Below are 25246 nucleotides of genomic sequence, written 5' to 3'. Positions count from 1 at the left end.
AGCCTGAGTCACCTGCAAGGAAAACCACTTCTTGCCATCGGGGTTCAGTGATAAGGAGGGGATTTCTTAAAAACCAAAATGGACAAATATTGTCTGGCTTGTACTTCTAGGCAGGAAAGAAATCATATTTTTCATAGAAAAAAAAGAAGAAGAAGAAGAAGGGGACGTTTTCAATATCAAATGGTGGCCATCAGAGTTTTCACTGACCTTTAATAAGTGACTTTTTATTTTCAAAATTAGAGTTCAATAAGGTGGTCCAGAAATCACTTTTATTATACTCAAGGGCCATGATGCCTCTACCTCAGGGATCTCAGTTCTGGTGAGAGCAGTGGTTCGGGAAGCATCTCATAAGACACCAGTCAGAGCAGAATTCCCAAAGGCCAAGGTGGCCTGACGGTCACCTCGTGCTACCAAGCTCCGAGCAGCCAAAGCCTGTAAGCAGGGCGGGGGTAGGAAGCCACCAAGCAGCACCCTAGCGCTCTAGGCTCTGCGCCCCTGTGCCGTGTTCTGAGAGGAGGCTGCCTTCCCACGACCACCCCCCCCAGGATAACAGGGCCCTCGCGTGGTCTGGTCTCTCGCCCGCCCAGGGATCAGCAGAGGACTTCCATTGAAAATAATGGAAATTCACAGTGGCGCGCTTTTGATCCTGAAAAAGCAAGTCTCTTTTGATCCTTGAAGATATTCTCTCAGGCCAGGACGGGTAGGGTGGGGAGGAGAGAGGTTTAAAAAGGAGGATGATCCATTTCATCGAGCCAAGAGGCTGGGCTCGTGGGGAAGTCGGGATAGCCTACACTGCTTCCTGTGGAGATGTCAGAGGTGGGTCCCCCGGCCATGGCTCTCAGCGTCTGGCTCACTCCCTGCCCCGCATGCGCAATGATGCCCAAATTACTGTCCACCGTGTAATCCAGCCCATTGAGCAAAGGAGCGTGGGATGGCAGGGACGATATGGAGGAGGGAGACTGGGGGACTCCATAGGGGCTCCCGTCCCTCAAGTCCTGATAGGATTGTCCTGTCCCGTCCATGGAGAAGCTCCCATTCATTAACTGTCCGCCTGTAACGTCCCCCACGTTGCCATAAATCCTATTGGTGTGGCCAAGTTCTGAGAGAATTTGATCCTCTGTGGACAAAAGAACGGAGATTTATTGTCAGCCGCCAGGACTCCGGTGGTCCCTGTTCTTCACAACCTAGGAATACACGTGACCAAGGAAGGCGCCCAAGGGAGGCCGCTGCCTCACTGCCAGGCTCGCGTCAGACGCCACCACCGTCCACTTGGCAGCCCAAGACGGACCCACGGAAGAAACACCTGCAGAGACTGCCGGCAGGTCCCAGGGGTCTGGACAAGTGTCTGGTGCGTTCGCTGGTCCCATGTGGCTCATGGACTAAGCTACACTAAAGCATATGAATGCCTGAACTTTGTGGGGTCATCCGTCAACACCCCTTCCTTCTACAAATGGAAAACTACATGCTGACAGGATTTCATCTAAGAGCTTTCAAGCTGGGAAAACTTCTTGGTTTCTTTGGTTGGGAAAGAAGGCCCATGGGGGCGGGTAGCTGAGGGCCACTCTTGGGCATGGACACAAAATCCTTCTGGTCTACCCAGAAAAGCGGTTCAGTATCGAAGGACTCGGTTTCTCTCTCTCTCTCTCTCTCTCTCTCTCTCGAATACGCTCTTCACTGGGGACAAAGTATTGACTTGATTAAGGCAAATGGGCATTCTTGTTTCTTGAAGAATTTCATTAAGGGCTTCTAACAGAACCTGTGCTACCCGGAAGAATGCATCTCTCCAACAGAGGCGAGCGGTTTTAGTCTTAAGAAAGAAGAGTTCTGTAGTTACCCGGAGAGGTCCATGACATGTCGACCTGGGGTCCCACCTGCGCCCAGCAGAAAAGAGCTACAAAGCAAGACGCCACGATCCCGCATGTTCCAGACGTTGATTCTGGCAGCTCGGATCAGACTAAATGGCTTTCCTAATTCCACCAACACAATGGGAAGGGGAGCACAGGCTCTTGAACCCTTCCCAGGACCCCAGAGGGCAGACCTCCCGAGTAAGCAACAGTCCTTTCAGGGCACCGTGCTCTGGGCCCCAGCTGGTTCCATCCTCTGCCCCACGAACTTCCTTCTCTATTCCCACCCTGGGCCCATGCATCAGCTCCTATCAAGCCTCCTCAGACGAGACGTCAACACCCATTCCTTCTACAACCTGCCCCAGGTCTGCCCACCCCTGCCCCCCCTACCCGCCAACTCCACCCAGAAAATGGAAAGGGGGAAAGAGCTCATGCTCTTTAAAGGGGGGGCAGAGTGGTGAAGGCTCGGCTCCACTGGAAAATGGCCATTATCTGGCCTTTCGCCTATACCTGTCATCCCATACGACCCTCTGTGGGTGCCACAGGCTCCCTGTGGGGACAGTCATGACGTCCAAGTGTACCACTATGCTGAACTCCACCCAAACACATCCACAGTCGGCTGTGTTCATCAAACCCCACAACAGCACTGAGATGGGCAAGGAGGTAGCTGCTCCCCACTTACAGATGTGGAAACTGAGGCTCAAGAAAAGCGAATCGATCTGAGAGAGCCACAACTGGCAACCAGATTTCTGAGCCACCCCCACCCCACCCACTGCCTGCTCTTTCTATCCACCCACAAGAGAGGACCTTCCACCGCTGAGGACTCAGTAAATGAGAATAGTTATGGCTGTTTGCAAACAACCTTGGGATCCCAGACATGCAGCGATTTGCCATTTTGCTGACACACGAACTTAAACGTAGCGCATGCGGCAAAGCTTCTGTGCGGGGGCCAGGACGGAGTGAGCGGTGGGGGAGGGATTTCAGAAGTGAGACCCGTCCCCATCCCGCATGGGCTCGCTGTGGTGCTTTCCCAGGGCAAAGGGCCTCCTGAGCACGTCCTCCCCGCCACCAGGAGACAAGGCGGGGGCTGCTCCAGGGGATCATGGGACGAAGGCCAGGGTCCCCCCCCGAAAGGGAAGGGAATGCAGGAGAGGGGCCAAGGACTGGGGCCGAGACACAGCTGTCTGTCCCCAGTGCACGGGCCAGCGGGAGGGCCCCAGTCCGCAGGAAAGGAGGGGAGGTCTTGGGGCCCCCGATCCTGGGGAACTCAGCTTCCACATTTCAGCAGCAGAGCTCTCTTGTGTCCTACTCCTTGTCCCGTCTGAAAGGGCCACTGACATCCGCCCGCCCCCTTCACTGCAAGTTGCCGGGAAGAGCCTGGCTTCAGGAGGCAGTTGTCCAGGCCTCGAAAAAGATCCCTCCTGCTTGTCCAGAACTACTGATTCCCGGGGGCCTTTCCTAAGGCCTCGGCCTCGCGCCTGCTGCCCTGCTCACCTCGGAAGCTCAGCTCACTGTCACTGACCCCACAGTCCTCGGCAGAGCTCTCCTTCTCCTGCTTGCCGCCGGCCCGGCTCCGCTTCACGCTCTTGTAGAACTGTCCCCAGCGGTGCCGCCCCGCGTCCTTCTTCAGGCGCTTCTCCTTGGCCCTTCGGTTCTGAAACCAAACCTGCCACACGAGCAGAAGGGACCCACATGGGGGGTGTCCACCGCAAACCCAAGGCCCCCAGGGTCCCCAGGACAGGTCGCGGGAGACGCACTGAAGCGTCGGTCGAGCTCAGGGCCTGGAGTGTGATGTGCCCGCTACTCCCTCTGCCTCCGGCTCCGCTTCCACAACCGTCCCCGGGTCCCAGCTCCCAGGACACTCCCTGAGCCTCCCTCCTGCACAGCGTGGATGGCACAGATCACACCCCGGCCCAGCGAGAGGGCTCAGGCCTGGGACCCCCAGACGGTGGAGGCGGCCAGAGGCCCGATGTCTCACCTGAACGACCCTCATGTCCAGGCCGGTCTCGGAGGACAGCTGCTCCCTCACGTGCCGGGCGGGCTTGGGGGAGTTCTTGTAGGCGCTCTTTAACGTCTCCAGCTGCTTCGCGGTGATGGTGGTTCTGGGCCGCTTGGCTCCGGCCTCGGAGTCGTCTGCAGGGAAGACCACTCCTTACCGGGTTCTGCCTGCCCCAAGCATCTGGGGCTCATCCCCCTCCCCCCTCCTCCTGCAGTCTCGCCCACCGTGGGCAGAGCCATGGGGAAGAATAGGGAACGACCCCCACGGAGCCCACTCCTCACCACGGGCCTTCCCATGTCACGGAAAAGTGAGGACAACAGTCCCTCGCTCCGGTCCCCGCCCCGCTCCGTGCCCCGCCAGCTCAGCCACTCAGGGGCTCCCACCAGACAGAAGGGGTACGGAAGGCAGAGACACCTCTGCCCCTCCCGCCCTCAGGAGCCCCCCACTTCCCAGATCCCTTTGCAGGGGCCACTCTGAGCTCAGAAGGGGTGACCAGCGCATTCACTAGTCATCTAAGCAGCATTCCCCCATCATGGGTCAGACCCCGCTGTGGGACGCGCGGGCAGTTGCGTGGATCAGACACGGGGAGGGAAAGACGAGGGATGAGACGGCAGCCGCGAGGCCCAGCGCGGCTCCACAGGACCTGCTTCGAGCTCACTGACGCGAGCGGAAAACGAGCTGCTTACTCGGGCCAGAGTCAGTATTTTTTGAAAACCACTGGTCTGAGGAGGGTTCAGGACAACACACGGCCGGATCCCAGTCTTCCGTGGATTCTGAGCAGATAAGCCTGGAGTTCCCGGCGGTCAGAGGCAAAGACCTGGACGCACCCAGGAGCACACAGTCGGGGCAGACGGCTCGTCTCCCCTCCCAGCGCTAGACCTCCACCGTTCTCTGCGGGGCACCCCGAGTCCATAGGTCGCCGCTGCGTCCCTGGCTCTCTGGGTCTTCTGGGCTCCCTCTCTGGGTCCTTTAAAATGTCACTGCTATATTCCTACCTTCCTTTCCATTTAAGAAAACCCTCTCTTAGGACCAATAACAGCCAACATTTGCTAAGCACCTACTATGTGCCTGGCGTGATCTGAGAGCTTCATGTGCAAACAACCCTCACGACAATTCCAGAAGGTGTTTCTTGCAGCCGGGAGACCTGAGTTCAGCCTTCTTGCTGAACGACGGAGTGACGTGGGCGAGTCCCCTCCCTGCTCTGAAGCCCAGGGCACCAGCGCCTGCCCTGAGTGCGCGGCACATGGCCCGGGTCCAAACGGCAGTCAGGCCCACAGCCGAGGGAGGACGAAGTCCCCAGTTGTCTCCCCTTGGGCTGTTTTCTGCTCCAGCAGAGCCATCACAGTCCTCCGTCCCCTCCACCCGCTCCCTCTCGGGAGCCCTGCGGCCGAAGAACAAGGCTTCCAGATCTACCACGGCAGAGACTGAGGAAAACCTCCAAAGTTCTCTACTTTAAATTCTATCGAAAGGAATCCAAATCTTCTGCCCCTATTTATACAGATGACAGTGGACAGCATTTGATGCCAACATGTAATAGGGCACTTTGAATACATCTCTACGGTCTTCGGATCTAAAATGTGAAATAATGAAACCAGCAAAACAATGTGATTCCTCAAGAACTGTCTAATTTTTAAATAGGCCGGCCTAGTGATTTTAGAAACTGTTTTCACCGCAGCCATTGGGATCTACCCACCATCCTGGTTTGGTGGCCCAGGGGCTCAGAACTGCTGTCTCTGTGCACAGGACTTTGTTCTTGCGATTATGGGGACTATTATGCTGTTATTTTAACATTCACTGTTATTATAATTTAAAATCTTTTTTATATCCTATAACAATGTCATCCAAGTATTCATTAAGTAGTGGTGGCAGGGCTCGTGCTGAAAAATGTACCCAAAAATCAATAACTTTGGTACGGAAGTTAAATGTGATAAAACGCTATGAAGAAGGCCAAGCGAGACCATGATATCCTCGGCTGTTAATTTAGGAGAGAGCATTCTGCAAGGTATTAGAGATAGTGCTGAGAAAATAAAAAGTAGCATTAAGGCAAAGATACACTTCACCGGCTATGGATTTATGTGCTTCCAGAATATATCCCCCCCCCTCCTACTTTTTACATTAATTCCTATGGGAAAATTAGTCTTAAAATATGTTGGTTTTGAATTATGCAGGGTCTCCTAGCACTTGTCCCTGGCATAAAATGCAACCTCATTATATTGAAAATGCAAATATCCAGGGGGATGTAACAAATGAACGAAATCATTCACACTAAGGTACAAATAGCTGATATTAGGTCCTTTGTGTAGCCCAAGGGGAGGAAACTGTAAGCCTGAAAGAGGGTTTAGATCAGCAAGGAGGAGTTAAAACATACAAAGAACCAAATGTCCCAAAGCAGACAAAGGTCCCCACTGCACTCAGGTTGCCCAGATTTCACAGGATGGACTGGCCTCTGCCCCATTGGCAGCCAGAGGCAGGAGGAAGGCGTCAGGAAAACTGTATGACCTTCGGCTACCTGAAATCCTAAAGCGGATTTCTCCCACTGTTGACATTCCTCTTCCTCGTGCCTCTCACTCTCATTCAGCCTCCCTCTCCGCAGGCGCCTCCTATGCAAACCTCAGGGAAGGGCCCTGTGTGGCAGGTGCTACTCCCCACCCCCCATATGGAGCTGAGAAATCAAAGCTCAACCAGTAACACAGCTGGCCAGGGGGCCCCCAAGTTAGTGACTGAACAGAGATATCCACCAGCCTCTGATGCCAAGTCCCGTGTCCTCCTGAGGTCTGGTGCGACACAAAGAATCCCCGGTGGAAGTGTTGGCTCTGCCGTCACTCCTGCCTCCCAGCTGGTCTCCCCCCACCTCTTGAACCGTCCCCAGCAGAGGTGGGTGCCAGACCGTGAGTGCTCAGGGTCTAAACAAGGCCTCGGAGGATGAGAGCAGCCGCCGGCCCAGAGGGAGGTCACACATTCTTAGTATCTCTGGGGAAGGGCATCCGAGTTCCAAAGGCAGCTTGGGATCTCTGAGCCCATCTGCTTTGATGGCTTATCCCCGACAAGATGCCCTAATCTTCTCTGACATCATAATTGACTCCAAAGCAGCAGCATCGGGGGAGCTTTAAGGAACCAGAGCAGATGAATACGTTAAGGCAAAGAGCCTGGGAATGGGCTTGCCGTGGCCCCCGGGAAGAGGAGGACGGGGACTTGAAGGCCTGTCCATCCCGAAAGGCCAGCACTGTGCGGGTTTTGGGAGAGGAGGGTGGGAGCCTCTGACCCAGGCACCCCTGCAGTGTGTCCTGCTCCCCTCCCACCAGAGCTAAGCTGGGCTCCAGCTGCCTCACCAAAACGGACGGTATACCTCTGCCTCCTCGCCACCACAAAACCCTCAAATTCATTTCTCCACGTATGGATCAGATCTCTGTAACGCATGGGCATGGGGGCCCAGGAAAGATCTAGAAGGAGATGCATGAAAGTGTTTTTGCTTTTTTTCCCCCATCAAGCCCAGCCCCGTTGAGAGCTGCTTTTTGCAGCAACACCCTGAGTTGATAAAAACTCTAGTCCAAGGCAAATGACCTTGATGTTTGCGAGTTTGTGCATCTGAGATTCCCAGGAAGGGTTTGGCCAAATGCCAAGTCTGGTGCCAGGGTGAAGGGCGCAGCACGTTGGGGCGCAGCTGTGAGTGAGCAGCCGGAGCGGGGGCTCCAGCGGAGGGAGCTTGGCCTCCCTGCGGGGCCGCAGCCCTGTCTGGGTCCTGGAAAAGCCCTGGGCTGCTCGGGAGCATGGCCCTGGAAGGCCAGAGCAGCTCACCCTGGGGCCCTGACATCAGGGTCGGCCTTGTGGAGGTCTCCACATGGCAGAACCCATTCAATAGGCTGAGGGGGCTCCGGGGAGGGCAGGGTGGGTGGAAAGTTCTGTGGCTGACTGGAGTCTCTCGGGGTGAAGACTGGCTCCTGCCTCAGGGACTTCAGGAGACACGAGGGGTCCTCATCTCTCAAGGAAAGGGGAGACCCTGCCCTCGACAAGCCTGCAGTCGGAGGGGGGAAACAGAAGTATGAGCTGACATAGGCCTCGCTCCGGCTCTCGCTGACAGAAGCCTTTGAGGTAAGGGAGCGCCAAGGGTCGCGTGCACCCCAGTACACAAGACTGCTGAGAACCCGGTGTCCACGGTAGACAGCGCCCTGTCCCAGGCCCCCTGCCAGGCCGCGAGCCACCCCACGAAGAGCACAAGGTTCTGACGGTTCTTCAGCCGCCGACTGATGTGGGGGCCAGGCCCGCTCTCAGGCCCCGTCACCCCACTGAGGCTGCGGCAAGGCCAGCCAGGGCTAAGGGATGGGGGGTGATGGGAACCGTCCCACAGGGGTCCGTGGAAGCTTCCCAGAGTGGCAGGGTGTGCGCAGGGCTCCAGGGGAAGGGCCGCTCGGAGCCGGCAGGACGCGGCCGAGGGCTCGGCCTGGCCCGAGGTCAGCAGCAGGCCCGGCTTACCGTTCTGCTTGGCCGTCTCATAGTCCTCCTTGCACACCAGCCGCCCGTCCTCCATGAGGTAGAACTCGTCCCCGGTGGCCAGCTGCCGGTTACAGATGATGCAGGCGAAGCAGTGCAGGTGGTAGACGAAGTCCTGGGCCTTGCGCACCACCTGGGTCGGGGGGATGCCCTGCTGGCAGGCCGTGCATTTCGTGCCAAAGCGCCTGTCCGGGTGGCACGAACGGATTAGCGCTCAGTGGGGGGGGGGGACGGCCCCCGACTTCCCATCACATCAGCCCCTCTCCCACCCACCACTCTGTGCTGTCCATGCGCATCGAGGCCTGCGTCCCCCAGCCCCTCTGCTTACCGTCCCCTCGGTCCCCGGCTAGCCTTATGGCTTTGCGGCCCAGGTTCTCTCACCACCGCATGAAGAGGCTGCATCAGAGCGAGTTTCCAGTGCCTCTTCTAAGGCCAACATACCTGGGCTCCCACCTGCCTGATCCGTACGCCCAGTTCCCTCTGAGCAGGCTGGGTCAGCCTCTGCACCCTGGTCTGCAGCTTCCGGTGAGGCCTCGACGACCAGCCCCACCGGGCAACTGCATGTGTTCGGGGCTGGTGTGCAGAAGGCATCCAGCGAACACCTACCTCTTCACGTGCTCCCACGAGGGGAGCCAGGAGACCCCCACATGCCGGTGTGCACACGGCAGCCCTGGAGAAACCTGGCCATGGCCGTAAGAGCGGGGCTCTCCCCAGAGCTCCTCTCTCCTGCCCCTCCCCTTCGTCCCGCACACACCACAGGCCTCCATGCCAGCCTCCATCCCCTTCCCATGCACCGCCCCTGAGATGCGCTGGTCTGACGTGAGCCCAGGAATCTGCACTTTGCACACCCCTGCACCACTCTGGGCAAGGAGTCTGCAGACCTCAGTTTGAACAGCGTTTCTTCAGCCCGCTCCCTGGTCTACACCTTTCCGGGCCAGCACGGAGGCCACCCTGGGCCCAGGGTGGGAAGTGGGGAGGAGACCCACTGAAAGTAGGGTCTAGTGGGATCACTGAAACCCCCTTCCCCATGCCATCCAGGTGGTCATAGAGGCCAGAGGGGAACCTGGGGCCAGTGTAGACGCGGGTGCTGAAAGGGGGTGCTCCCCGGCAGGTGAGCCCTGCCTGCTTCAGGAGGGAGGTGGGAGGGATTGGAGAGGCAGGGGCAGAGTTTAAAACAGCAATCAACCTAATTATTCATGACATTTCACACAGCAGAACTTTATCTTCTTCAGGATGAAAGACTTCGCCTAATGGATCTGGGGAAGGTTTGATTTTAATGGTCCTTTTAACTAATGCTTATAGGCAGCCTGATTTCCCCTGAAAGGACAGTACATATTTCATCCACATTAATACCAAATAAATTAATTATGGTCATGGCTATCATGATGAATCCCAGATTAATGCAGAATGATGGGTCTCTTATGCGGTAATGATACCTGCTGGGGGGCGCCAGGGGCCCGGAGCGGGCGCGGCCACCTGCTGTTTCGGGAGCTCCCCACCCAGCCACGCGGTGTCGCAGAGAGAGAAGTGGGGGGCTCCGAGTCTCGAAGTGTGGCCCAGGGGACTACTCTCCTGAGACGAGGTCTGAGAAGCGTGTTGGGGTGTGAGAAGCTGGGGTGTCTGGCCCAGAAGGACCCCCAGACCTTGGTGTGGCGAGGGGAGTGGGGGGCACAGGAGCAGGCCTCCAGCGCAGGGTTCTCCAGCCCACGGCTCAGCATGGACTCTGCAAACTACCCCCGACTCATCCAGAATTGTGCATCATGAAGGGTTTCATCAGATTTTCAAAGGGGTACAGGACCCAGAATCAGAGCTAACACTTGTTGAATGAATAGATCCGCTGATGAAGAACCACGCTTTATAGAGTATGTACTCGGAGACGGCTAAATCTGAGGGTGGAGAACAAAGCATACGGTCCATTCTAGAAAGTTCTACACCTTCCAAAATCCAGGTGAAACCAGGCTTCTTCCACAGCTGCTGTGTAACTGGGTCACCCACGTTAAAGAGGAAGGCAGGCAGGCAGCCGGTTCTATCCCCTGTGAGTAGATGCGTGCATGTGTCTGAGGGACAAAGAGAAAAGAAGCCTGTGTAGGCATGTGTCTCTAGTGTGTGTCTTCAAAATGCCTGCAGTGTGTGGATCCTCTCTAGGCCAATTCACAAAGCAAGTGTTAGAAACGAAATCGCGCCTTCAGCATGCTCCCCGCAAGCCCTCTCGCAGAAAACACAAACGTCCAGTGTCCACATCCTTTGCGGCAGGTGCCGGAGCACAAGCAGCTCCAGAGAAGAATGAGGTTTTCCAAAAAGCAAGCCTGATCTCGTGGAGGGGAGGAGGGGGGCTGAGGGGAGGCTCTGGAACAGAGGAAGGAGCCCCTGGCAGAAGACCACATGTCTCCCCCTGAGGAAGCGGACTATGGCTTTCAGTAACCAGAAACTCAGCTGACACCAGAGCCCCAGAGACATGAAAGATAACGGGGGTATAAATTTAATCTACATACCGACAGTGATTCATGTGTAAAGGGGGCAAGTGCACAAGAAAAATGAAAAATAAATGGACTTTCCCACCAGCGTTTTTTAGCAATTGAAGCAATTTTCCTGATTGTGGGATTTATACCGATAGTAAGTGCGAGTTGCTCCTTATTACCTTTCCCCCCTGGAGCACAGCCAGCGGGACCCTCAATGAGGGGGCTGTGTGTACCCCTTTGACCCACAGGGCTCCCCCAGCTCGGCCCCACCCCAAGGGGCGCCCCTGCGACCCACTGGTCAGAGCCTGTGGCCCCAGAATAAGGCACCGCTGTGGGGGTGTACACCCAATGGAGACACTGTCCCAGGGCTTCCAGAGCTGCGAGCAGCCCGAGTCATGGAGGAGACGGCCGTGCCTAGACGCCTAGATGACTTGTTCCACGACAGGCCGTAATGAGTCGGTCGTAGTTCAAATTCCCTGGTCCAAAACATGGTCAAACGGTGGACTTGGCCGCTGCACAGACAGGCAGTGTCTCAGCAACCTGACCACCGTTGAAGGATGCTGGGGTGGAGCAGAGCTGGACGCCAGCCAAGGAAGAGGTTTCTGAGGGATTCTCCAGGTCGGGGTACCACCAGGATGAAGGTGCCCCCTCCATCCTGCCCCCGGGACCTACTGTGTGCAGGCCCTGCTCTCTCAGTGCACCTGCATCACCCTGCTCTCCAGAAGGACAGGCTGTCCGGTCCGCCCTGCCTGGCCAGGCCTCCAGGGACAGCGGGTCTTCCGTCACCCAGGGAAGGCAGCTGGAGCCGATCCAAGTGACAAAGGAAATGTAAGGAAGGACTTGCTCATGGCCCCCAGCACTTTCCTCCTCAAACCAGCATCACTGGAAATTCTGTCCTCCTTGCCCAGCACAGAGCAGGCAAGCACCGATGCTGAGCGAAGGAAGGCGAAGGAAGGCGAAATGTGTGTCTCCGCCGTCCAGGAGGGACCAGCCCAGATCCTGATCCTGCCCCTCCCACCGGAAGCTTCGAGAAGGAAACAGAAACCGAACCCGGCTGCAGTGAGGCCGCCACCGAGGAAAACACGAAACTCTGCCTCCCACTCATGCGGGCCTCCTGCTCACTCCCCCACGGTCACGTGCGTGCCCCGCAGTGAGGCGGGTGTTAGGGTTCCTCCGCACAGACCAGAAGCTGAGGCTCAGATCCAGGTGGGAGCCGGAGCTCAGGCTTCTGACCACTCAGCTGGCATGTGGCAGGTGTCACAGGAGATGTCCTCAAGGAAGCCGGCCATGGTGCCGCTACCCCGAGAAGGGAACCAGGCAGAGGGGCATCCCCAGCTGCTCCGAGCCACAGGGCATGAGGCTGCCAGGGAGGGGCTGCCTTGGGAACCCTCCCCCCGGGGATGTCCCTCCGACACACCAACTGACCCAGCTCAGCTCCTTCCCTGCTTCTGCCCCAGGGGTCGGCATGATGGGCCTGGCCGGCGGGCTGGGGAAATGCACCAGACATCACAGCCGACAGCCAGGAGCTGCCCCTGACCCTGGGAAGGGGGCCAGGCCTGTGTCCTTGGCCTCACCCTTGGCTCCCAGGCTCAGCCTGAGTTCCCATCTGCCCATTTCTCTGTCCACCTCTGCTGCTTCTGACAGGCCCGGTGGGGCCAGTCTGTGGGCCCAGGACAAACCTGAGGGTGTCTGGATCCTGCAGGAAGAGGGCAACAGGCAGGCCCTGCAGACGCGCCTTCTAGAAACAGATGCACACAAATCCCATAGCACACCCTGATTTTAAGTCCTGTCCCAGAATGCCAGGGTCCACATTCTCGGCATCGAAATACAGCTCATGGAAGCACCTACTGTGTGCCCCTGTACGCACATCCTTGTGCTTATCCCTCCTCATGGTGGTCATTGCCAGCCCGACACCCCCCACCACAGCCCCTGGTGAATTTAGCTCCTGTCCTTCCCGCCATCATGCTTGCTGACTTCACCGTCCACGCAACGGTCCTTCCTGCCCCTGCCCCCTCCATTCTTTAACCTCCTCCTCGGAAGGTCATGGCCTCTACTCTTGCTCGGCCGCTCTCTTCCACGGTCTACCTAGCTCCCTCCCGGCAGCACTGACTCCCACCGCTCAGCTGCGGCCAGACCAGCTAATCCCTTCACTGCCCACAGGTCCTCATGCGCCTCCCACCCTGGTTTCCTCCTTACCCAGCAGGCATCGGTCCGTCCATCCATCCGTCCGTCTGTGGTCCATCTCATGAACCCTTCCCTTCCACATGCCCCCACCTCCCCAGCCTGCTCTCCGCCCTCAGCCGTCTCCACCCAGCACCTGACTTAACGCCTCCCTGACTCAGTTTACCTTTGTGATCAGAGACTCTAAAGGGCCTGAGGAACCCCCCACACCTCCCTAGTCCGTTTGCTCTGCTGTGCTCCCAGACCTTCCTCCCTCCAGCCCCGCACCTGCAGTCCCAGCCCACAGCTTCCCATTTCCCAGACAAGGCCCGCCATGTGCCCCCACGGTCCCGCACAGCCACCCTCTGTCCTGCCTTCCCGCCACCTCCTACTGAGGAGCCAACCATGCTCCCGTTCGAGGCCGACCGTCCACCCAGGCCCTGAGTCTGTGTCTTCTTGGCCCATAATTATGATCAGTCCTGCAGCCACTGTTCCTTTCGCCCCCCCCATAGTTAATTTTCTGTATCGACTCGATCTTCCCCAGCAGTGTTCAAGCATGTTCTTGTTTCTGCCACTTCAAAAAATGTCTGGACCCACCATGTCCCTCCAGCTACCACCCACTTCTACTCCTTGTAGAGGGAAACTCCTCCAAAGAAGGGTCTACATGCAGGGCCTCTAATGCCCCCCATTCCCACTCCTTTCTTAAATCCACTCTAATGGTTAAAACCTTTTATAATTTTTTTATAAACATAGAATGTATTATTAGCCCCAGGGGTACAGGTCTGTGAATCACCAGGTTTACACACTTCACAGCACTCACCATAGCACATACCCTCCCCATTGTCCATTGATGGTTAATTTTATGTGTCAATTTGACTGGGCCATGGGATGCCCAGATATTTGGTCAAACACTATTCTGAATGTGTCTGTGAAGGTGTTTTTGGATGAGATGAACATATGAATCAGTAGGTTGAGGAAAGCAGGCTGCCCTCCCCATTGTGGGTGGGCCTCATCCAATCAGTTGAAGGCTTGACTAGACCAGGAAGGCTGACTCTCCTAAGAGTAAAAGGAAAGTCCTCCCACCTGACTTCCTTGAGCTGCCACATTGGTTTTTTTCTTGCCTTTAGACTTGAACTGAAGCATCAGCTCTTCTTAGCTCTCCAGCCTGCTGGCTTTTGGACTGGATTTTACACTATCAGCTTTCCTGGGCCTGCAGCTTGCTGACTGCAGATCTTGGGGCTTCTCAGCCTCCAAAACCACAGAGCCAATCTTTATAATAAATCTCTTTGTATTACACACACACCCTGTTGGTTCTGTTTCTCTGGAAAACCCTGACGGAGATACACTCCAATCAGGGTGCCCACCCACCAATCAACCCAAACTACCCTTGGCAAGGTCACCATGACCCCAGCATTGCAGACCCAGTGGTCAGGTCTCTTCTTCCCCAACCTTTCATTGGCATTGGCTCTCTCGCTTCTCCTTAGAACACAGAGCTCACTGCACTCACACAGTTCTCCTGGTCCTGCCCCCGCCCTCTGGCAGCCTCTTGCCCAGACCTCTCACCTAATTCCAGACTGCTCTATCCCACTGCCTCCTTGGCCTCTCTGCACAACCAAACTCCTGATCCCCCCGCACCAGAATCTGCCTCCCTTCAGAGAATGGGGATTCCGTCCTTCTAGTGACTGAGGCTGAAAACCTTGGACCCCTGCACCCAGTCTGTCGGCACACCTTGCTGGTACCACCCCCAAATTCAATCAGAATTGGACCACTTCTGACCATCGGTAGTGATGCCTCCCTCGTTCAGACCACCATCACTCCTTGCCACAACTCACAGCATTCCTGGCTTCAGCCCTTCCCCCACACAGTAGCCACAGTGCTCCTACCTCACTCCCCTCCTCGACACCTCCCAGTGGCTCCCCTGGCTCAGGGTCAAAGCCCAAGTCCCTTACTAGTCCCCAAGCCCCTCCACAATGATAAAACCTCCTCTCCTACTGCTCTGCCTGCCCACTGGGCCAGCCACCCTGGCTCCATGCACCCAGGATGGCTTCCTTCCTTGACTCGAAATGCTCTCTCCCCAGATACCTGCATGGCTCACATCTGCTTTTCGGCAGGTTGCCCCTCACGGGTCGCCTTCCCCAGGGGCATTCTTTGACCAACCCTGCCCTGGATCCAGCACTTACTACCATATCTCCAACGGATGCACCGCACAGTTCTTGTGTACCGTATCTCTCCACCGCCAGCAGGCGAGCTCCATGCCAGCAGGCCCTGGATCTGTTTGGTTCACCACTGAGTCTAGCACCCGCAGCAGAACCTGCCTAGGGCACATGTCCCATGAGTAGCTGGTGAATAAACAGCAAGGACCCGTGCCGAAGGCATGCAGTAACACATGTCCTCCATCTGGAGGAAACTAGTTCAGAGAGGGAGATAATGTACCAGAGACCACACAGCCATGAACAGCAAAGACGGGACTGGAACCCAGCGCTCTTTCTTACATGGCCGTAGGGAGGCAGTCGGGGAGGGGCTAGCCCCGGCCCCCACCAGCCTCTGCTGGGGGAGGGAGGGGCTGCCACAGTGCAGTGCCCTGTCCCAAGGAAACAAAATACTGCATAACTTAATTTTATGCTTTAATTGCTTGGAGGTGATTTACGGCAAGCTGTATATTTTTTTCCCAGCTGACACTTCCCTCCATGTATTTCTTTTATCCATCACCACACTTGACAGGTAAGTTGCTGATATTTACTGTTACTGTATGTACCAATATTTCCAACATCTATCACCACCCCAGCCATGTCACGGGCACATAAAGTTCTGCCCACGAATGGTCAGCCTTCTCCAGAAAGAGTCAGGGACTAAATTTGGAGAAGGCCTTACGCTAGAAAGTATCAGATTCTTGGGGAGGGGAGACACAGCCCCCCACAACACACACTTACACGGACACCTCCCAGACCCACTGGAATGGCCCCAAGGTGCTCTGCCTTTTACTGGGGGGCGGGGAGGGTTGCGGTTAAAAATGCTTTTCTTGTTAACAAACATTCATTGTTATTCTGAGATGCATCCTACCAGAAAAGATTTAGAATCCGTGACCTAGTCCAGCCCCCTCATTTAACACAGAACAAAACCGAGGCCCAGAGAGGGGTAGTGACTTGTCCAAGATCACACAGCTCGTTTAGTGGTAGAAAAGGGGCTAGAGCCCGACTCGCCCTTTCTCTCAGCAGTGCTTCCCTCCTTCCCCGCTGGGGGTAGATTCACTTCCCAAGAGGCAACGGACATCAGATCCGACCCGACCCTCCTCTACAAGCTCTAGCCACCTCCCTCAATCTGGGTAAACACGCGTCTGGCCCGTGGTCTCAGGCAATTTCCTGTGAGCGGTGTCATAGGAACCACACAACGGGCCTCGCAGGTAGATAGGCCATTCCCTCTCCACAGATGGGGACAGGCTGGGATCTGTCGTCGGCTGGCCCAACCACACCCCCCTCCCGCCCACCCCTGCCCTGCAGCCGCCTGACCCACTAACTCCGGGCTGATTCCTCTCTATGCAGGTTTCGCTCGCCTGACACCGAAGCATCCAGGGGCAAGAGCCACCCGGGACGTCTGCTCAAAAGCAAACAAACCACCCTGACTCCTGATTCCAGGCCCCGAGGCCGCAGGTCAGCAAGGCTGCGAGAAGGCCCCCGCGTCGCTGTGACACGGGCCCCTCAGAGAGGCCCCGTGCAACAGATGTTCTCGGTGCTCCCGGGCCTCCACCCTTGCTCTCTGACTCTCTAACCCCTCAAGACCCCAGTGGTGGTGCGGTAGGCACTGTGACAGACAGTGGTAGGGACACTCAGGGACAGAGGTTCCAGCCCCTCCAGCCGACCGACCTGCTGTGCTGACACCCTGCTCCCACCCCAGGGCCCAACGCTGGTCAGGCCGGGCTGCTGGGGACAGGGGCCCTGGAGCCAGACCCCGACTCACACAGGCCCCTTGCGTGTGACCGCGGCCAGAGAACCCACAGAAAGGGACCCCAGCGGGCGAGTGCCGGCAGGGCGTTTCAGAAGCCCTGCCGGGGAGAAGCTTCCAGCGCCACGGAGGGGCGGTGAAGGGTTGAAAGAGGGCACAAAGAAGGCGGTTGAACCCCAGCAATGAAGGGACCGGGCGCTACCACTGTTGGCCAGTGCCCTTTCCTGGGGTGAAGAGGAAGCTCCATGCGTCCCTCTTTGCCTGGGGACCCGCGCCCCCGGCCTAGATGCCAGCTGACTCACAGGTTGATTTGCAACCCCCTGGTTCCAAACAGATTCCCCGAGGCCTACAAGTCTCTGGGCTGCAGGTCCCACAGATGTCAGGAGGCCTCCGCCCCAGGCTGGGCTCAGCAGCAGCGGGGGGTGGGGGGGTGGGGGGGGCTAGCACAGCTAAGGGGGGCGCTGGGGGGCGGGGGCGGGCAGATAATCCACAGACTCATCACAGCCAGATCTACAGCCTCGGGTCCCAGGGGGAGCTGCTCCGCTAAGTAATTGCTTCTGCCTTGATTACAGGCCGTCGCAAATGACGGTGGGCCTGGTCCCACCAGTGTGTTTGACTCTTACAAATGTCCACGTGGAAGACACTATCTGGAACATCTGATCGTTACCTTAAAAGGTTTAATTTGCTTAGCGAGGGAATTAGACTATAAACTATTAAGAAATTATGGAAAGTCACACGTCAAAGGGACCCTCCCTCTGTGGGTTCCCTAAGCACATTTTGCTAGAGAGAGAGAATGTGTGTGCACGCATCCACACAAAGGTGTGTAGTTTCCAGAGATAACGCTGACTTGACAAGGACCATGTCAAGTTGACTGGACCAGCAACCAACCCCAGAACTGAGGTGGCCTTTCCTGGGGTGACAGAGTATAGACTGGCTGGAGGCGGTCACACCAGCGCAGACTGGGCCCCACCATCCCCCGCAAGAGCTGGGGCTCCTGCTCTGGAAAGTGAAGGCTTCGGACACAGCCACAGAGCTCTGGACCACACAGGGAGGGATGGCACCCTGGTTGGGGAGAACTCACAGGGGCTCCTGGAACCACCCCCACACCCACAGGTGTTCCGATCACCAGACCTGACATTGCCACTGGACACAGGCCAAGCCTCCCCCCCCCTCAGGACCCCCACCTCGCCTGCAGCCTTTTGTCGCCTCTGCCTCCAGGAAGGTCCTTCTCTTTCTTCCCCGCATACATCCACCATCACGACCTTAATAAAAACAGTCCCTACTAATGACGACACCCAGCACCTCATCTTACTCAATCCTCAGAACCCAGAAAAGCAGAGATTTTTATTCTTCTCCCCCTTTCGAGGCAGGAGACGGAGGCTCTGGGGTCAAATGTCCCGGGACACACGGGAGCGGGATTCAGCCCCTCTGGGAGGCCCCCTCATGGGACAGCTGAGCGTGGGCCTCTGCCCACATTACCTGATTTCCTGGGGGCATCTGCCCAGCTGATGGATGGAGGCCCCGGTCACCAGAGCGGTGATGGGGCCAAGGTCACCAGTGAAGACCAGGCCGGAGCCAGCGAAACCACCCTGCGTCCTGGCCAAACGCAGAGCGTGCTGGGGCTGAAACAGGCTGTTCTGAACTGTGGGGATAAATCAGCATCGCCGGGCTCCCAAGGACGCCGCTTACCTGCCCTTGGCTGACAGCCTCGCTCACTGCCTGGAGATTGACTGGCTGGGGGAGGGGCCCATGAGGAATGGTGCCTACCACCCGGCCTGGCTGGGGAGCAGCCCACCCAGCCCCCCACTGACAAGCAGGCTTCTCTCCCACTGGGTCTCCAGCAATGACTGCCCGCCGCCGTGTAGATGAAGGTCTCAGGGGCAGGAAGACACCCCCAGAGACGCTGGAACTCCCTGGAGTGTCAGTCACTCTCAGAACTTGCCTCCGACTCTCCCCTCCAGCCCCCCTGTGGCAAGTGAGCTCACAGGCCTGGTGCTGCAAGCCTGCAATGTTCTGGAAAGCTGTGCTTTACCTAAACGCTGCTCTCTGTGACCCTGTCGCCGTGTTTGTCTTCAGATTGTAATCACTGCTGGTTTGTTTCCCAAACCTTCATGCAAATTCCCATGGCATCTATGGCCCCAGAGCACTGAAGGGTGCCCTCCCAACTCTGCCAGACTGCCCTCCCCCCGCTCTGACGTTAAATGTCATCTTAACAGGAAGGTCTCCAAGCTGGGGGCTGGGAAGGGGGAGGAGGGAGGCCAGGAGAAGCCAGTACAGACCTAGCCCCGAGGGACAGCTCTGACAGCCCGGCCTTCCAGGGCTGTAGGTCAAGTGGCCACACGTCAGGGCCAGAAACCCAGACACTGATCGAGCCGCCAGCATCGAGCTGGACATGGTTTACACGCTATTTCCTTCCCGTTTCGCAACAACTCTGCGGGCTACCATGAGGGTCTTGGAACAGATAAGGCAATGACGTTCAGAAAGCCCTAATCACTTGTTCGCTGACAAACAACTAGTTCAAGACAGGTCAGGAATTCAACTGAGCACCGTCTGGGTTCAACAAACCATTCTGTTCATAAAATAACTCCCTTACGTGAAATGTTCCTGCGTCCAGGGCTGTTCTGATAGGCGGCCATGAGCATTCTCGCTTTTTTCTGAAGAGGACACTGGGGTTCAGAGATGTTAAGGCACTTGCCAGAGGGCACCCAGCTGATGCTGACAGAGTCAGTACTTGAACCAGTTGCTGGAGCAGAGAACCTGTGCAGTTCACTGTGCTCCAGGGGAAAGGAGCCGCCAGACATGAGGAGGGGACTCGGAAGCTCTACTCCCAGAACGCCGTCCCCACTTCCGGCCCTGGTCTCTTGGCAAGGAGATGGGGGACCTGAGACGCGCAGGACACACCGTCCAGAAAGGACCTGATTAGCAAACGCAACACAAGGAGCTGCTGGCTCCTCAGCTTGTGATTCTATTGTAATAGCCTTGGGACCACTGTCTTAGTCAACTCACTGCCTCTTCTCTGGGTCTCAGAATTTTATTCCCTCTGGAGAAAGCCAAAGACCCGAAAGGCAAAACCAGCTAATAACAGCAAAAATTCACCCAAAGTTACTGAACAAGACAGAATTCAACAGCCCCAAGAGGAAAATGCGACAACCACAGAGTACGAGCTTCCAACAATCCTTCTTTCTTTGTCTGGGCACACATCAACATCGCCCTCTGCTGTCAGCCGCCAGTATTACCACATCTCCTGGGCGGACAGCCGGTGGGAAGGCTGACCTCCCCCCACCTCTGAGGTTTTACACACCTCTAGCCCGGCACTCTTCACATACAGTCCTGACTCAGAAGACTTCACACAGAATAAAGGATACCCCTTAGAGAGGTGCAGAACAGTGGCCCTGCCCCTTGCTATGGGAAAAATACTGATCCTGAAGCTTAGCACCCGAGAGGGGGTCAGAGAGGTCCAAGCCCCCTGAGCAGGCTATGGGGCACCTATCAGAAAAGGACAGAAATTTGTCTTCCTTTTTTCTTTTTTTCTTCAAGGAACAGAGAGAAGAGAGTCTCCCTGGCTCTGAGCAGGCCTCTTCTGAATCCCACAGCTGAACGATCAGAGGTCTGGCAGGTGAATTCAAGTGTACAGCACCCGCCTTCCCTTCTGCAGTCCCGTGTGGGACCAGGGAGGGACCTGAGGCTCCAGCGCCTGCTCTGCCCTCCAGCCCTGCCATGTGCCCTCTCTGCTCACCTGTCCCCTGCTGCGCCATCTGCCAGCAGGTGCCTGGTGACTTTTAATGAACAGTCACGGGGAGCAGCCCACTGGCTCTGCGGCCATGTTACAGGCTGAGTCCCAAGGGGACAGTGGTCCCTAGACCCTGGGGAGGAAGGTGAAGCCAATCCGACCCTGGAAGATTGAGTCCTTCCGTGTCCTCCCCAAGGACTGTGACGGGTTCCACCGAACAGCCGCAGTCCCGAAGAGCTGTGTAGGGCCTGACTGCCTGTGGAGCCAAGTGTTTTTCCTGAGAGGGCCTCAGAGTGGCCCAGTCTGCAGGTCTCAGTGACCCTCCATCAAAAGCAGACAGAATCACCTCAGCCTTAAATTTGTCTCCACACAGCCCCTCTTCACAGAGGAAGAACCCGGAGTCAGCCCTGACTCTGCGGCCAGCTCTCCTACTTCATGAACAGATCCAGCCCTGGGCGTGGGGGGTCCTTTTATGAAGCAGAGCAGTCCTGTGGGACGAGGAGAGTAATTGTGACTACATCCCAGGCCTGGGGCTCCGTCGGTTGGAGGTCCAACTCTTGACGTTGGCTCAGGTCCTGATCTCTGTGTTGTGGAATTGAGTGTCCCCCCAACCCCCACCCCAGGCATGGGTCTCCGTGCTCAGTGGGGAGTCTGCTGGACTCTCTCCCCCAACCTCTGTCCCTCCCCTCACTTGCACACTACCTCTAAAATAAATAGATACATCTCTAAATAGATAGATAGATAGATAGCTGAGGCAAAGGCCTGTGCATTTCCCAGGCATCCTGGGCCTTCACAACTCCCAGGCAGCAAGTGAGGACAGAAGGAACTGGTCAGCAAACAGGCTGTAAGTTCACTACGGGATCTACTCTTCGTGGCATCAAACCCAGTGACAGTCTGTGGGCAAGGCCAGGTGCACAGGCCATGCCGGGGACAGAAAAATGGAAAAATAAACCTTTCCTTGAGCCAACAAGGAAGACGAAACAGGTCAGGAGGCGTGAGCAAACACGAGACAACTGACACTGAGTCACGGGGCGAGAGAAGGGGCAGGTGCCCACCTGCGGAAGAGCGGGACCACAGCCAGGGAAGGATGGGGAGACCTCGAGAGGACAGACATAAGCCCTGCAGGACAAACGAGCCTGGGTCAGGGCCTGCCTGGGGATGGGGGCGATCAGCACCCAAGACAGTGGTGAGGTAGGACTAGAAAGGAACTGGGGCACAGGGAGGAAGGCTCTGACGGCACAATGCATCTGGAATATTCTGTGGGTAAGGGGGCCCTGCTGAAGGAGCTGGGGGCCAGGGTCAGCTGTGAGCATGGATGCTGTCTGGTGGGGAGGCATGTGGGCTAGAGGAGGTGGGAGGTTCGTCACGAGGCTACTGCTGAGCAGTGTTCCAGAAGGATCCAAACGAGGGCCATGGCACAGGGCGGCTACGGAGACAGGAGGGCAGGGCACTGGCCTGAGTGAGTAACCGTCACTGTTACTTCTAGTCTTGGGCTGGTGGCTCATCGGGCTGTGCTAATCCTTCCCTAGCCTGCACCCCGGGGCCCCTTCTGGGTTTAAAGGGTCCCCTTTACTCACTACTTGTCTCAAACCCAAACCTACACTTGAGCTGCTACCCGCCCCCTTCCCCAAACCCAGAGCCAGCTAGTCAAGGTCCGAACCCCAGGGAGGGGCTCAAAGGAGCTTCTCTGAGAACAGAGTCCTGTGACGTGATCCTAATGGGATTCGCCCGCACCCCAGCCAGTGGTCTGAGCACCTACCTTGTTCCCAGCTGGGCAAGAAGGTCATGCCCCTGGGCTCACTGAGGCTTCCCAGAGGTACACAAATGGGGGGAGGATGGGGCCCAGACCCTGGAATGCAGCTGACCCAACCCCAGGGCCAGGCCCACCCACCTGCATCCTCTTGCTCGCTCTCTCTCTCTCTCTCTCACACACATACACACACACACAGAGGGAGAGAGTGGGATATTTTTGGCCGAAGTGTGATGGTGCCCAAGAGAGTGGCCTTCTCAACACAAGCCATGTAGAGACCACTTTCATCTTTAATGTGCTTTTCAACTCCTGATGGGCAAAAGAAATTTGAGAATCCTCAGAAATTCAGATCACTTATTCCCCGAAGTTAAACGTTGGGAGGAGGATCAGGGAGAAACACGTTCTGTCTCCAGGACCGGCATCTCTCCCCCTTTGCCCTCCCTTTGTGCAGAACACACCACCTTGGAAGGATGCACCCCTTCTCCCTGAGGCTTGCTCATTTGTGCCAAAGGTTTGCAGGCTTTGATAAGCCTCCCCAGCAGTCCTGTCCCCCTCAGCGCAGCCCACGGGCCACCCCCACGGGGCTCGGTGTCACTGCGGGACGACCCCCTCCTCCTGGTCTTGGTGTCGCTGCTGCCAGCAGGTCCAAGTGAGCTGGGGCCCCAGGGTCAGTGCCTTGGGTAATAGGTTCCAGGAGGAATGTCCCAGACTAAATGTCACAGAAAATAACTTCTAGGAAGTCCCCTCGCTGTGACCAACAGGATTTTTCTGTTGGTCAGTCTTCAAAGCTAACGTTCAGGTGTCAGACATTGTCCTAAGGACTTTACCCATATTGATTCATTCAAAGCCTGTAACAACCCTATGAGGTAAGAACTATTATCACCATACCCATTTTAAAGATAAGCAACCCGAGGCGGAGAGAAGTAAACTGCCCGAGAGCCCACAGCTAGTAAGTACTTCAAACCCCATCGTGGTCTGGGCACTTTACCACCCCATGAAACTGCCTCTTCCTCACGTTCTCATCGAAAGCAGTGACACCGACAGAGCCTGGCTGGACCCGGACCGGAAGCAAAGCTTCCAAGCCTCCGGGGCCCTTTAGCAATCACGAGACTCCTCTGGATTCAGGGGTGAACCTCCAAGCACCTACTCGGAAAGTGGCAGCAATGAGACGGCCTCATGTCCTGAGGCAGGATTTATGGGAATCCTTGGTCTGTCCCCCTAGTGCCCCCCACTCCTCAGCAGAAATGGCACTCACGCCCTCTGCCACCAGCCCCTCCCACCTCACTCCCAGGGGAGAGCCAGAGACAGACCAGAGCCCCGGGGGTTTGGACTTACTTGAAGAAGTCTTCCTTGCAGTAGACACTCCCGGCCCTGGAGAAGCACCTGTCGGCCAGTGGCATCTGGCAGTCTGCACACTTGAGGCAAGAGCTGTGCCAGTGTCGGTCAAGGACCTTCAGGATGAACTTGTCCAGGATGTGCTGGTTGCAGCCAGCGCACTGAGGGATTTCTGTGGGGAGCGAGACAAGGCAGAGTGAGCCTTCCACGCGGTGCTGCTCACCACGCCAGACCCGTGTGGATGCCCTCCCTTCTCCACGATTCCTCTCCCACGGGAGGAAAAGGGCATAACCCAAAGCCTTCGACTGCCCCATAGAATGGGGTGGGGCATACAGAGCATGGAGGTCGCCGGTCCAGGCGGCAGGTGGGAACTGAAATCCAGCCCACCCTGTGTGTCCCATTAGGAGGCAGGATTCTCAAGGGGCAGGAACAGGGTTCCTTTGGCAGCTTTGTGTCCTGGCTGCTCAGCACCGCGCCTGGCGTACCCAAGTGTCTTCACAGAGGTGATCATGGAAAAAATACTTAATCACATCCTCTCCAAGAAGTTCACCTTGAAACAGTTCACCAGTTTCTCCTGTGCACTCCAAATCATCAACACAAGTAGGAAAACCAGATCTCTCGGGAATCATCTGTGTTTCTTGATTCCTATCATGTTTGTTGGCATGTTATAATTTAAAAGTGTTAACATAAGGGAATTCACCTCAAAGCACTTGGGAAAAAAATGTGAACCATCCAAGTCTATGTAGAAAGAAAGCTCAAGTACTAAGTCATTCGTATATCAGACCTGTAGACAGGCTACTGCGACCTTCACGTCATGATATCTCTAGTGACGGACACACGCGTCAGTGACAGGCCCAGTAAACCCCAAAGCCTGCCTGTTCCTATTACGGCCTCAGCAGCTACCAACATGTGCCTGAAAGTCAGACCACTAGGTGCCTTGCTCTTTGACCCCATTCCCAAAAGGCCCCATGAACTACCAGGTAGTTCTACCAGGAGCACACTGGGGCAGATCCTCATGGGTCTGGGAACCAACTACCTGTCCTCATGCATATGGCATTTTTTCTATCAAAAAACTTTCCCAGCTGCCTAAGTGGCTCAGTCCATTGGGCATCTGCTTTGGGCTTAGGTCATGATCCTGGAGTCCCCAAATCAAGCCTTTCTTCCCAACCCCCCTTGGAGGGGAGTCTGCTTCTCCTTCTGCCCCCTCCCCTCCCCGCTCACCACTTGTGCGCAATCTCTCTCTCTCTCTCTCTCTCCCCCTCAAATAAGTAAAATCTTTAAAAAAAAATTTTCCTCCTTGACAAAATGTTCAACCAATTAGATGCCAAGTTACTTACAAATAGTTCCATGTGCCCAGCAAAGTGCTAAGCACACAACAACAACAAAATTTCCATCAAAAAGTGGGGACGAGTAGAACACAAGGTAAGACTATGGATTCTAGGGCCAGTCCACCTGGGCTTGAATCCTGGCTCTGCTTTTTAATCTTCCACGAATTACTTCCCCTCTCTCTGCGCCTGTTAAAATGGGGGGAGGGGGGGCGGG

General features: G+C 56.4%; 1 protein-coding gene across 1 annotated transcript; it reads right to left on the bottom strand.

Moving 5' to 3' along the window:
* Positions 1–16: 16 nt before the first annotated feature.
* LHX4 (LIM homeobox 4) lies at positions 17–24721 on the bottom strand (the record flags this gene model as incomplete). The annotated part of the gene is made up of 6 exons (XM_082702191.1): positions 17–1117; positions 3339–3510; positions 3823–3977; positions 8314–8516; positions 23705–23876; positions 24682–24721. The coding sequence occupies 6 exons, from the start codon at positions 24719–24721 to the stop codon at positions 723–725; spliced, it is 1137 nt and encodes a 378-aa protein (XP_082558317.1). The 3' UTR covers positions 17–722.
* Between the last annotated feature and the right edge of the window lie 525 nt (positions 24722–25246).

Source organism: Mustela nivalis, assembly GCF_964662115.1.
Source record: "Mustela nivalis genome assembly, chromosome: 16".
Lineage (NCBI taxonomy): Eukaryota > Metazoa > Chordata > Mammalia > Carnivora > Mustelidae > Mustela > Mustela nivalis.
Note: the sequence above shows the minus strand (reverse complement) of the source record. Positions and strands in the feature narration are given on the sequence as shown.